The sequence below is a fragment of the Hemicordylus capensis genome, chromosome 15 (genome assembly GCF_027244095.1).
Source record: "Hemicordylus capensis ecotype Gifberg chromosome 15, rHemCap1.1.pri, whole genome shotgun sequence".
In the NCBI taxonomy this organism is placed as follows: Eukaryota; Metazoa; Chordata; class Lepidosauria; order Squamata; family Cordylidae; genus Hemicordylus; species Hemicordylus capensis.
This window is the reverse complement of record NC_069671.1, coordinates 19,865,772-19,879,265: the sequence shown is the minus strand read 5'-3', so window position 1 is coordinate 19,879,265 and position 13,494 is coordinate 19,865,772. Positions and strand designations below refer to the sequence as shown.

Sequence of the window (13,494 nt, the reverse complement as noted above, 5' to 3'; positions counted from 1 at the left end):
ATTTCACCGAGGCTGCAGTTGAACTCGGTGGGGATCAGGAAACCTGGACAGGAATTGAATAACGTTGCATTGTCCAGGCAGAGGGAATGAGCCCTCCTGCATCGCCCCACAGCTCTAGAAAAAAGCACCTTCAGTTAGGCAAAGTGCAGGGGCGTAACTATAATAGGGCAAGGGGAAACAGTCGTCTGCGGTCCCCCCCCCCCGAGGCAAGTCACATGACTGACTCCCCCAGCCGCACCCCCCCCCCGTGCTTCCTTCAGTTGTAGTCATCCCCCCAAATTGAGGTGAGTGTGAAGACCTGGAGCTACCAGAACAGCAGATGACTTTCGGGGGGAGCCTGCCCTGCACGCCCCGAACATCCTCCCCACAGGAGCCACCATCCCTCTTGCCGCCTGGAGCTCTTTGCATTAGGGATTCCAAGAGTGTCATGCTAATTAGTGTCATGTTAATTGAGTATTTGCAATGCCACCACCTCCAAGGACAGCAGTGCCAGCATGAAGGGGAATGCAGATGTGGCTCCTTGTCATGGCCTCCCGGCGGCGGCGGCTGTGGGGAAGGAGGGAGCGGGGCGGCTGCCGGACGTGTCTGCCCCCAGGGGTCTTGGCCAGCAGGCCAGCCGTGTGGGCCAGATCTGGGAGTCCCAGTCGCTCCCTGGCTGCTGGGCCCCCACAGCCTTTCTTTTCGCCCCGGCTCTCGAGAATGGGGGTGGCAGAAAGGTGCCCAGGGCTCCTGCTGCCTGGAGTGTTGCACCCTGAGCATGTGCAGAGTGTCACTGCCCTCGCCCAAGGGTCCAAAAAGCACAGCGAGCGGTCAGGGGTCCAGCCCCCGGCGGGTGCCTCTGGGCTGCCTTTTTGTTTCAAGCAAACAAGTTTCTGGAAGTGTGTGAGAAGAGCGTCGGGAGGCGAGTCTTCAGCACCGCGGACAGCGCCCTGCTCCTTGCTGGCCTCGCCCCTCCCGGCGGCGGCTGCTGCTGCTGCTGCTGGGGCTTCACGACTCTCCCGGAGTGACCAGAAGGTGACAGTCCACGGCTGGCTTTAGCAGGACCAGGGGCGGATGCATTCACAGTGGCACTAAACACTCTCTGATCACCATGCATTGTGGCGCGCGCACACCTGCATCCAGGGTGGGGCCTGAGCGGATTTGAAATTAACGGGGCGCCCGTCAAAAACCGTGTCTGTGCGCATGTGCTCGTGCCTTGGAGGGGCTACTGTTGGGGTGGGGAGATGGATAACTTGCTTCTAGCAGCCCCCAGCTTTGGCCTCTCTTTGTACCCGTAGCCCCAACTTTATTGTTTTCCTGGCCCATCTTGCTTGACTCCAGCCCAAGAGCGAGTTGGGTCCTGCCTGCAGAGTGACAGCTACAATGACCGGGGGAGGGTGCGGGGGACAACCTCAGGCTCCCTGGCTGTTGTTGCTCTATTGCTCCCATCACCTGCCCCCTGTTGCAGTGCAGCTTGCAGTGATGGGAGTTGTAGTCATGTTAGCTGGCGTGCTTCAAGAGCAGCCTGTTGGAAGCCAGGGTTGTGGGGTGGGCTCCCCTTCCCTGGCGCTTTTTCCTGGGATGGAGGTGCTGGCCTGGTTCATCTGGCCAGGAATTGGGCCCCTCTTGTGTTTGCTCTGCAGCCCCAGGGCCTCATCCTGTCCCTGGTGCTCTTCTCCTTGGGCGTGGGTGGGGGTGGCTCGCCCTTCCTCTCCCCTTTTGCAGAGCGACCTGCGTCCGGGCACGGCTCTCCTCTTCCGGAGCGACCGGCCGCAGGCTTAGCCGGGCTTTGGGGCCAGACTATTGACAAGGTATTGACAGCCAAGGATGAAGTGGCTGTGGATGTTCTGAGCTATATTTATCTCGCCAGCGTCTGACGTGGCTGTAATCCATGTAACTGGGCCAGGACGCAGGCCGTGCTGAGCCCTCCTCGCCCCCACAGCCTCTGCAGCCACACGCCCCCTCCAAAGGTGCACAGGATCCGGGGTTCTGCTCGCTCCGGAGAATGCTGAATCCGGCCCGCATTCCTCAAGTCTGTTCTGTGTCCAGCAGCCAAGCAGGCCCAAGAGGGAAGAGACCCAGGCAGTTCTTACAATCGGCCTTCGGGTAGGAGAAAGCCCCCGGCCTGAGGTCAAGGTCTCTTCCTGCTCTTGAGTTTTGGTTATTTGCTAGATAAAAGCAAGCCCACAGCTTGAGCTGAGCGAAGCCCCCACTGGGTCGGACCAGCACACCCCGACCCGATTCCCTCCCCAGCTTTGGAACGAGGTAGGAAGGAAAACCACCCTGCCCAGCTGGTGCTTAGCTCACGAACAGTTTCCCCGGCATTACTCTCGTTTCTAACTGGCCCATGATTGAAAATCAGGAGAGCGCAGATTTCCTGAATCAGGGCAGGAGGCTTCTCTTATCCTAAAGTTGGCCACGTGAACTGCCTTACCCCTTAAGGAAGAGCCGGAGGACCTCGAGAGTGCCTCAAGGAACCTGGATTGCACCCCACGCATCTCCCCTAGCAAATCCTCCATCTAGAAAAGAAAAAAAAGTTGCCCCCTGCACTCGGAGACCGTTTGCCATTTATGCAGACACACACGGCACGAAAAGGACACCAAGACAAGAAAGTGCTAATGGTAAAATCTCTTGGAGGGGCCTTGGGAAACCACACCCCTTGCTGAAACTGCAAAAAATGCAGCTGAAGTGATATATTCCTACTGACACTTTCTTGGGTTGGGGGAAGAAGTGGGTCTGCAGGAATGTATCAGTTGGGCGGTCTTTGGTTTTTGCAAATCTTACTAGATATGTCTGGTTTTTCATGGCAGAGGAACATAGGAAGCTGCCATATACTGAGTCAGACCCTTGGTCCATCTAGCTCAGTGTTGTCTACACTGACTGGCAGCAGCTCTCCAAGGTTTCCGGCAGGGTTCTCTTCCAGCCGTGGCTGTCGCCGATCGAACCTGGGACCGTCAGCATGCAAGCATGCAGATCTCTTACACTGGGCTGCAGCCCCATCCCCTATATTTAAACCAGGACTGCCCAAGTGTGCCCCATCTGCAAATGTTGGCCTGCAACTCCCATAAAGTGTGAGACAGCGTGGTGTAGTGGGTAGAGTGCTGGACTAGGACCGGGGAGACCCGAGTTCAGATCCCCATTCAGCCGTGAGACTTGCTGGCTGACTCTGGGCCAGTCACTTCTCTTTCAGCCTAACCTACTTCACAGGGTTGTTGTGAGGAGAAACCTAAGTATGTAGTACACCACTCTGGGCTCCTTGGAGGAAGAGCAGGATATAAATGTAAAATAATAAATTGAAATGGAAAGGCTGTGGCAGAAAAAGACCCAAATCATCCCAGTGGTCATTGGCGCCTTGGGTGCAGTTCCAAAAGACCTTGAAGAGCACCTCAACACCATCGGGGCCACAGAAATCACCATCAGCCAATTACAAAAAGCAGCTTTTATGGGAACAGCCTATATTCTGTGATGATAACTGTAACAATTGACAATAAAATTCTGGCATTCCAGGTCCTTGGGAAGGACTCGATGTCTGGATAAAACAAACCAGTCAGTAACACCTGTCTGACTGTGTGAACAAGATAATAATAAATTAATAATAAATCCTGACTGTTGGCAGCTCTGGCTGTGGATGATGAGTGTTGCAGTCCAAAAACGGCTGGAGGGCCCAGGTGGGACAGCCTGGTCCTAAGCAGTTGAAAGCCCCCCTCCCCTATTCCCCCAGCAGCCTCTGGGAAACAAGCAAAGTGTGACGGCTACCGGTGTCTCCTGTTTGCCCTCTGCATTTGGTGTCCAGAGATATACTGCCTCTGAATATGGAGGCTTCGTTTGTAGTTAGTGTGGCCAGTTGCTGTCAGTTAGACCAATCTTGGAGATGCTGCCAGTGAGGAAACCTGGAACCTGCAGATGCTCTTCCCAGAGCGGCTCCATGTCTTCCAGTGCTCACACATCAAGTCTCCCATTCAAATGCAACCAGGGCAGACCCTGCTTAGCTAAGGGGTCCAGTCCTGCTGGCGACCACCAGACCAGCTCTCCTCCCTGGCTTCATCACCACGTGAGCCCAGAATGAGCGGAGTTTGGGCTCGCCAAATGAAAAGCATTTCCCCATTTTGGGGTCAGGGCAGTAGCAGTAGCAAGCTTCCCCTTGGGACGGCGAGATGTAGCACCAGGGTGCGTGCAGAGTGTGTGTTTGTGCCGTCCTGTTTCACTTGAGCAACGGCCTCCCTTGGCCATTAATCACCGGCTTCCATTAAAACCCTCTGCGGCACACGTTTGAAAAGCAAGGCGGATGGGTTCACCGGCCATTTTCCCATTACGTTAATGTTATGGGCTTTTTACAGGTGTCTTAAATAGACATTGTTATTAACGAGTCAATTAAAATCCGGTCCTTTGAGCTGGATTTAATGTAGCCACTGGGAGAGATGAGAAAGGAGACAGAAAGCAAGAAAGGAAGAGAGTGGGACCGGGGGGGGGGTGGTTCCTGCTCTTGTGTCCGCCCCTCCCTGTTAAAAGCCCTCTTTTCTCTCCATAAGAGGGTCAAGGTTTCCTCTTTGTAGCCGTTGGCAGAAATATAACTGCATTATTTCAGTAAGAGTAGAGTGCAGATTTGTCTCTGGTAGCTGAAGTCAGAATATTCTTCAAGGCCAGCATTCAGCCCCTGTGGAGCTTTTGCCGTTTGGACAAATATGCCACCATCTCATTTCTGCCCACTCAAATCTAGTGAGGGTCTGTTTGCGGATTTTAAAATGCAGAATCTTCCACACTTCTTCGACCTTCCAAGCCCCAGGATGTGCAGTTCAGTCCTTTCCAGTGTGCTGGGCTTCTCAGCCCGGTTCTGGGAAGCACCTGTCACAACCGTGTAGTGGAACGAACCTTTTCGTGGGGGAAAACTTGACCATTCGTGGACTGAAATCATGTGCTGTAAGGACACCTTCCCCTCACTGATTGAACAGAACTTCTCACCATTTCATGAAAAGGAGTCCATGTTTCTCCACTTAATGAAAGACAAATGATATCAAGGGGATGGCCTTTTCTGACCGTATTCTGGAGAGCGATTGGATTAGTTTCATGAAATGCTCAGAAAAAGGTGTCCACTTGGAGCAATTTATAAGCATTTGATTAAGCAGAGAAATGTGCGCCCCTTTTCACGAAACGGTTGGAAATTCGTTGGAACACATGAAATGGGCAGATCTTTTAATGGAAAGGTTCGTTCTTCTAAATGGTTGTAACGTGCACCAGCCCTAAACTTGCTTTAGAAAAGAATCCAGCCAATATGGTGGGATGCTGAAGGCTGTGGCCAGGACCATGCCCCCAGCTTTTCCTGCTCGCGCGAGGGATTGTGCAGCATGCACCGCTCAGCCTGGCTGAGGGTCGGAGATGCAAACGCATCTGCACATGCCACCCTCATCCCAGCTCCCTACACTTAGAGGAGAGCTGGTCTTGCGGTAGAGAGCATGAGTGGTCTCCTGTGCTAAGCAGGGTCCACCTTGGTTTGCATTTGCATAGAAGACTACATGTGAGCACTGTAAGATATTCCCTTCAGGGGTGGTCCCTGGTTCCCTCCCTGGCAGCATCTCCAGGTAGGCCTGGGAGAGACTCCTGCCTGCAGCCTGGGAGAGCCGCTGCCAGTCAGTGTGGGCAGTGCTGAGCTAGGCAGACCAAGGGTCTGACTCGCTAAAACTTGGCAGCTTCCTATGTTCCTAAACTTCAGGAAAGGGTTTGTATTTTGTTTTTAAATGGCTCATTGGTACCATCTCTGCTTTCTTTCCTCCCCCCCGCCCTGCTTTTGGCGGAAGCCTTTTTCAAACACCTAATTTATTCCATCTATTAGATAGATTTTGTAGATTTAATCATTTTCACAGTTGGTGGCTCATTGGATACTCAAGATAAACTCCAAATGAAAGTATAATGGGAACGACAAATGAGTTTTCACACCAGAAATAGCAGAAACTTGCTCAAGAACGGGGTTGGAGAGCCGCAAAATACATATAATTTCTCTCTTCCCCCACTTTCTCTCCTTGGCGTTGCCTTTTGCTGACTACAGTAGGTTACCACAGTTAATTTCGCCAGTTTTGTTCATCTGTAAAATTGCATAAAAGTGACATTTTTTGTGCTCATTATAAGAAGTGCTGATTTATAGCTGGTAAATGGAATTCTCTCCCTGCTTCCCACCCCCCCCCCAGCAAGGCTCTCGTAGGGACGTAAAGCACCCATGAAATTGCTTGTATAATGTAGTTTAAATCCAATCTCCGAGGGAGTTTCCCCCGTTGGGTAAAGAGATGTTTCCATTCTCCATACAGAGTTTATTTGGGCCACTTTCAGGAACAGCCTTTTAAGCCAGAAAGGGTTGCCATGCTGGTCCTTAGGACCTTATCGCTGCCAGGATTCAATAAGGAGGTATGATCAGGATTAAAGGCATGGCGGTTGGAGGAGGAGTCTCCCCCATGTCGATTACCCAAGACAGCCGAATGGAACTTCCATTTTGAAAGGCTCCAAGAGTTGCTTTGTCTGCTCCAGCAAGCCGGCCTTTTGGCTTACGGTTTGGGATCAGGATAGGGAAATGCGGGGGGACCCAGCTTTGGAAGCACCCTGCCTGTGGATTATCCCCTGTTCAGTCCCAGGCAGCATCTTCAACTCGGGCTGGGAACGACTTCTGTCTGGAACCTTGGCGTGCTGCTGCCGGTCAGGGTAGACCCCACTGAGTCAGATGGCCCAGGGGCTAACCACCGAACTCCTGTTAACTGAGCAGAGAGGAACCTTTCAGAGTGGCGATTGTCTTGATTTAGCAGGGGGAGAGCAACTGGCCCTATCCATCCCCAGCACAGCATCCCTCTAGTGCAGGCCTGCTCAACTTCGGCCCTCCTGCAGATGTTGGCCTACAATTCCCATAATCCCTGGCTATTGGCTGCTGTGGCTGAGAATTATGGGAGTTGTAGTCCAAAAACAGCTGGGGGGCCTAAGTTGAGCAGGCCTGCTCTAGTGGCTGTTGCTGGTGTCTCTCTTATTTCTTTTTTAGATTGGGAGTCCTTTGAGGGACAGAGAACCTACTAGCTAGCTATTTGTGTAAACCGCTTTGGGAGTTTTGGTTGAAAAGTGGTATATAAATATTCGTATATACCTGGATAGGTTTGGCTCTCCTGATGGTAAATGATGGTCTTGTGGGTTGCAAGCATGACTTGTCCCCTTAGCTAAGCAGGGTCTGCCCTGATTGCATTTGAATGGGAGACAACATGTGAGCACTGTAAGTTATTCCCCTCAAGGGATGGAGCAGCTCTGGGAAGAGCATCTATGTTTTATCAACATAGTTCCCTCCCGGGCAGCATCTCCAAGACAAGGCTGAGAGAGATTCCTGCCTGCAACCTTGGAGAAGCCGCTGCCAGTCTGTGTAGACAAGACTGAGCTAGATGGACCTATGGTCTGACTCAGTATATGGCAGCTTCCTGTGTTCCTATGTTATAGCACTGTGAGCTGTGCAGACAGCTCTGTGGTGACCTCTAGAGATGATTTGCATGCATTACAACACATGGTGCTTAAAACCTCCAGACCAAATCGCATCTGTGTCTTCCAGTCTTACGTTTAAACATGTGTGCCGTCTAAAGCAGCCGCTGTGACTCAGCCATGGCTATTGACTCACATTTTGCTTGTCACCTTACCACAAATACTAAAATATTTGTTAGACACATGGAACCTGAAATAGTTCTCTGGATGACTCAGGCGCTCAGCTGACTGCACTGGGAAGAGTGGCTCATGGGCTGCTGCCTGACTCCCACAGAACTCTGCTTCAGGCAGGAGACGGTCCGGCCCTAACCCGCTGCTTTCTTTGTGTCTTCTAGGTGAAGCCGTGGCTCCCCCCACGCATTCCCCGCGGTACCCCAGCCCGGCCGAGCTGGATGCCTACGCACAGAAGGTGGCGAACCAGCCGCTCACCATCAAGATCTTCCCCACCAACATCAGGGTCCCCCAGCACAAGCACCTTAACCGGACGGTGAACGGGTACGACACCACAGGGCAGCAGCGGTACAGCCCCTACCCTGTGCACGCCGGTGGCTACCAGGGCCTCCTGGCCATTGTCAAGGCCTCCTCCAGCAAGGGGGTGGTGAAGAGCGCCGAGGGCAAGCGGACTAAGATGTCCCCCGCCCACGTGGCCAGCGCGCCGTACCCAGTGGCGAGCACTTTAGTCCCCGGCCCTGCCTGTGCCAGCCAGCTGAGCTACCACGGCAGCCAGAAGCCGATGGAGGCCCCGGTGCCGCCCAACGTCACGGTGGCTGCCTCGGTGATCCCCCACGCCGGCCGGAGCCTGGCGCTGCCGCCGTCCAACCTGCCCTCGATCCAGAACATTATTTTCCAGATCAACCAGCAATGCCAGGCGCAGCAGGCGGGCCAGCCGGTGTGCCAGGGGGTGGTGGTCACGAACCCCAGCCCGGCCAAGCACGGGGCGGCCAACGGCTTTGCGTCCATGGCAGCGGTGGGCGCCACGGTGGCCTACGCGGGGGCCATGCTGCCCGACTGCCGCAAGGGGGCCGAGCTGGTGGCCAGCTCCAATCCGAGCGGGGGGCTGGTGGGCCCCAAGCCGGGCCTCTACCCCGACAGCATGGACTACCTGCTGTGGCAGCAGAAGCAGCAGCAGCAGCAGCTGCGGATGTACAGCGCGGGCAGCGGCGGCGGGGGCGCGGTCAGCAAGTCGCCGGAAATGTGCGCGGGCCTCTTGCGGGCCTACCCCATGACGGGCCCCGCCGACAAGGTGAGCTCGTCGCCCTTGAACTGCGTGGGCATGCACGGGAACTTCTCGGTGGGCCAGTACTTTGCTCCCCCCTGGAACAGCATCCTGGTCACCCCCAACAGCGACTGCTACAACCCCCAGGAGCTGGCCACCGGGCACCGCGAGCTGGGCGTGCAGCACCCCTCGGACGGGCTGCCCAGCCTGCCCAGCAAGACCCTGTGCAACGCCTCCATCCTCAGCAGCAGCCTCCAGTCGCTGGAGTATCTCATCAACGACATCCACCCGCCCTGCATCAAGGAGCAGATGCTGGGCAAAGGCTACGAGACCGTCTCGGTGCCGCGCCTCCTGGACCACCAGCACGCCCACATCCGCCTCCCCGTCTACAGATAAGAGCCTCTGGCGCCGCAAGCGGAACTGCAGGGCACCTCACGGCTGCTGCGGCTGGCCCCCGCCTCCCGCCCCCCCTCGCCCCCCAGCCCCTCCGGGGGGGGGGGCGCGCGACCACGCCGGGGAAGAGGGCCGGCGGCGCAAAAGAGACGGCCTCGTCCGAGAGACGCTGGGATCTTAGAACTTAGGTGGCCCCAGGGTGGAGGGAGGCGCTTGTCTATATTGCGCAGAAGTTGTTTTTATTTCTAAGAATGTGAACAGGGAGATGCTATCCAATGTTGCTGCTAATCCAGGGAGAGAAGGCTTCCCTCCGCGTGTGCGAGTGCGAGGGTGGGTGGGCGGGTGCGCGTGTGTCTGTTACCAGTTGGATTTGCATGTGTGAGGGCCCCGATCCCTCTTCCAGAACGGAGTTTCTCTCCTGTGCTGAGTTCGAGTGGGAGTCCTCAAAAGGCATCATGGTGGGGAGGGGGGGGAGTTGCCCCCCAGCCGGGCTCCTGCGCGTCCAGGTGGCTGAGCGGAGTGGGCGCCTGCCCGCTTTCCCGCTGGCGTCTCTGCAGCTTGCACTGATTAAAGCTAGTAATTGGGAGAGGGGCGGAGCGGTCCGGAGGCTATTTAAGGAAGAAGCAAACACTTGAAAACTTGAAGTGACTTTTTAGTTTTTAGTTGAACCTACTGTACATTTCTGCATTTGGCTGCTGCACAATGGATCTCCCAACCCCTTTCCCTGCGTTGGCCTACTCCTAGGTTGTCGTTTTGTTTTTAATTAAAAATCTTGCATTATTTTATTATTATTATTATTACTATTATAATAATATTATATTATTATTGTTGTTGTTGTTGTTATTGTTATTTTATTTTAAATGGCAGTGTTTCATTGCCTGTGTGTGCGTCTGAGAGGCCAGCATGCATTCATGGAGGAAGCTAGGGAGCTGTGCTGGGTGGAGAGAAGGCTCCTGCGTCCCCCTCGGAGTTGTTCTTCGTTTTGCTTGCACGGTGGGTGCGCGGTTTGAGAGGGCAGAGGCAAAATTCCGGGGGGGGGGGGGCGGCGGGGAGGGAAGGAGGCACACCGTGACCTCTAGAAGCCTCTTCCGGGTTTTGTTGCAGAGAAATTAAAAACCAAATTGCCATCCGTTTGACTGGCGGCTGTCTGTTTTTCTTGTTGATTCCCCCCCCCCTTTCTGTTTGTGGTTGGTAGAAGGCGGCTGAGCCTAAATGCAAATGGGCTTGCATTTTGAAACAGGAGCCAGCGTTTGCGGGGGGGGGGGGTCCTCCTTCCAAGGCCGGGAGATGAGCCCAGGAAGTGCTCCTTTGCTGGGCCCATCAACCCAACCGCATCTCTGCCTTCTTTCCATCCACCTGGATCGAGTTGCAGGGACGTTATGGATTTTCAGACAATAATGCATTTTAATGTCGGTTGTATCTCTGTTCTGTTCTGGAGGCAGATGAGGAACCCAGAATCCCATTTAATGCATCCAGAGTTTGTCCCCCCCCCCTAGATATAACATTTGCATTCTTTTTATTTGCTCTTAAAACAACAAACAAAAAACAGCAGCAGATGCAAAGTGTATTCCTGCTGCTCTATCATTCGACAGATAATATGGTCTATTATTACATGTTTAATAGATTTTATGGGAGGGGTCTGCACTGCAGCAATGACACAGGCTCCCCCTCCCCCCCGTTTCTCCCCACTGTTTAAAGGAAGAATAGAAAAGGAGCGCTGCCCCCCCCTCGCCTCCAAGTGATTGTGCTCAGAATCTGGAGGTACCGTGTCCTTAACCACCTGTTCCAGCACTAAGTGCATTTACGAATCTCTGAGAATGTGTTTTTTATATGGAAAAAAAAGCGACCATTATATTCTACTGTGAGAAGTGCACTCTGCACTATATTGTTTTAAAAATGAGAGAAAACAAAAGATAGAAAAAAAAGAGAAAAAAACAGCAAACGGTGTGTCTGGATGTTGTCTTTCTTTTTTCTCTACCCTCTTCTCTCCCAACCCCCTCCCTCCAAAAACACAATTAAACCTGGGATTTCACTGGCTGTCTGGTTCTGGCGTCTGCTTGTGTGCCTGCTCTCTCTGCCTGCCCTTGGGGTGGGTGGCCCGCCCTGGGAAGAGCAGCCCCATTGCCCCCGGGGTGGGAGCGCGGTTGGCCCCTCCCTTCAAGGCGGGCCCAGCCCCCTGGCCGCTCTGTGCCTGGCATTGGGGTTTTGGGGAAGCCCCCCGCGCTCCCTTGGAGCCGGTGCCAGGCTCTGGGCCCTGCCGTGGCGTCCCGGGGCTGCAAACGGAGTCAGGGAGCCCGATGTCCTCAGGTGGGTGTCGTCGGGAGGGGACTGGCGCCGTTCTCTGGAGTCTCTGGCGCTGGGCGGGTCGGAAAGGTCTCCTGTTCCTGCTCTTCGCTGAGCGGCTGCTGGGGGTGCCCAGGGGTCCGTCACCCTGGCAGGGATCGGGGGGGCCTCGGGGCCACCCAGAAGTCCAAACGAGCAGGGAATCGTTTTTCACACGTCTGGCTGAAAGCTGAAAGCTCCAGACCGAGTGATGGGGGAATTCCCACGCAGCCCTGCCCGATGGAACACGATTTCGCATCTTTCCCTCTCGGAGCAGGATCCTCAGGGTGGAAGCAGAGGAGAGAGACTGCCGAGCTCAGGGGGGTTCTGATGGGTCCCCACCACCACCACCACCACCACACACCCGCTTGCCTGGCTTGGCAGTAAAGGGGGAGGCATGGAGCCCGTCTTGGCTGCCCCGCTGCAGAAGCAACTGCGGTTGCATCTTGGGGAAGCCCGGCGGACCTGGCAGGGTGGGGGTGTCGGTCTTGCAGGAGTGAGCATTAAGGGTCCCCTTGGCTAAGCAGGGCTTGCCTTGGTTTGCATTTGGGTGGGAGACTGCGTTTTTATTTTATTTTATTTTATTTTTAATGTTTTCTATCCCACACTTCCTATTTGAGGATGAGACCAGTGTTCTCTCCTATTTTTTCCACCTCTGTGCAGAATGAGTTTTGTTGCGGGCAGTGTGTGCACACCATGTGTGTTCAAAGTGGGGCCTTCCTGATTCAACCTGAGCAGGATCTAAAATGAACCGAGCGGACATTTGAAAACATGTCAGCACGCCCTGGAGCCCTGGATGGGACTTCTCGAAAGGAAGATTCCGAGGAGCCAGCAATGCACGTGCTGGCTGAGCATAGCTGCTTGTAGACAGATGGCTCTGTCGTGTTTCAGATGGATTTGTCGGGAGTTGTGTATAAGGCACTTGTGCTTGGATTTCCGACCAACAACTCGGAGAGTTTGTGGTGGTCAGGGAGGAGAGCTGGTCTGGTGGCAACAAGCTTGAATTGCCCCCTTTGCGAAGCAGGGCCTGCCTTGGTTTGCATTTGGATGGGTGACTACCTGTGAGCACTGCAAGATATTCCGCTGAGGGGAGGGGGCCGTTGCTCAGTGTTAGCGCATCGGCTTGGCATGCAGAAAGTCCAAAGTTCACTCCCTGGCAGCGTCTCTAGTTAGGGTTGAGGAAATTCCTGCCTGAAACCTTGGAGAGTTGGGTCTGACGTGGTATAAGGCCACTTTCTATGTTGTTATGAGAAGTTACATTATTTTACTGTTGTCGGAACTGTGCCTGGTTTGCTTCAGTAGTGGCTAATAATGGAAACTACCATTCCCATGATGTTCTACTCCGTGATAACCAAATTACCACAAAGCACAAGGATTTCTCACCTTGTGGTGTCGTTTTCCTAGTTGAAAATGAGCCATTAAACTCCTCCCTCAAGAGGCTCTTTTAAAAGGAGTTGAGCTCCTTGCCGAATGGCACTAGCCGCCATGAGTGGCTTTTGCTGAGGACAGGGTCTACTCGTGAGTTTGCCACTTTTGATTTATTCCCCAAACCTTGAGAAGCGCTTGTCCCTCCTCTCCTCAAGCCACGGCTGCCAGCCAGCCAGCCCCCGCCCCCCCCCAACCCGGATGCATTTTCTTTCCAAGGTGAATTTATCTCCCGGGGTTTTCCTTTCTCCTGGCTGGCCCAGCGGGGCTGTGCTCCCTTCCGCTTGGCTGGCCCGGCTCGCCCTGAAGTTCCCAGGCAACTGAACCAGAGTGTGTGCCTTCTCCCCACGGTGACCCCATCAACTGTGGCCCGAGACGGCAGATTCCTGCCCTGAACAATGAGCCCTTGGCATTCGGAGAATAGTATTGCATTCCAAATAGATTTCAACGCGGAGCTGCTATCATTCACGCCCTTGTCTCCCTCCGCTGCTGAGAGACCGCGACATATGGCGCGCCATTATCCGGGCCTCCGGCGACCAGAACAGGCTGTCTAGTCCTTAAACAGCCAGGCACCCCCAGAGGCTTGGGGCGTGTGTGTGTGTGTGTTCGTTCTGAGGGTGCCATTCACCCCCCCACCCCACCCCTCTCCGAAATATATCAAATGC

General features: G+C 54.4%; 1 protein-coding gene across 5 annotated transcripts in view; it reads left to right on the top strand.

Moving 5' to 3' along the window:
• LOC128337906 (mevalonate kinase-like) overlaps positions 1 to 11,119 on the top strand; it is a 185,308-nt gene extending 174,189 nt beyond the window's left edge. For all 5 annotated transcript variants that reach the window (XM_053279568.1, XM_053279572.1, XM_053279573.1 and 2 more), the window contains one exon: positions 7,809 to 11,119. In XM_053279568.1, coding sequence (XP_053135543.1) covers positions 7,809 to 9,085 — 1,277 coding nt within the window. In that variant the 3' untranslated portion in view covers positions 9,086 to 11,119. The remainder of the gene's footprint in view (positions 1 to 7,808) is intronic.
• The last annotated feature ends 2,375 nt before the right edge of the window (positions 11,120 to 13,494 follow it).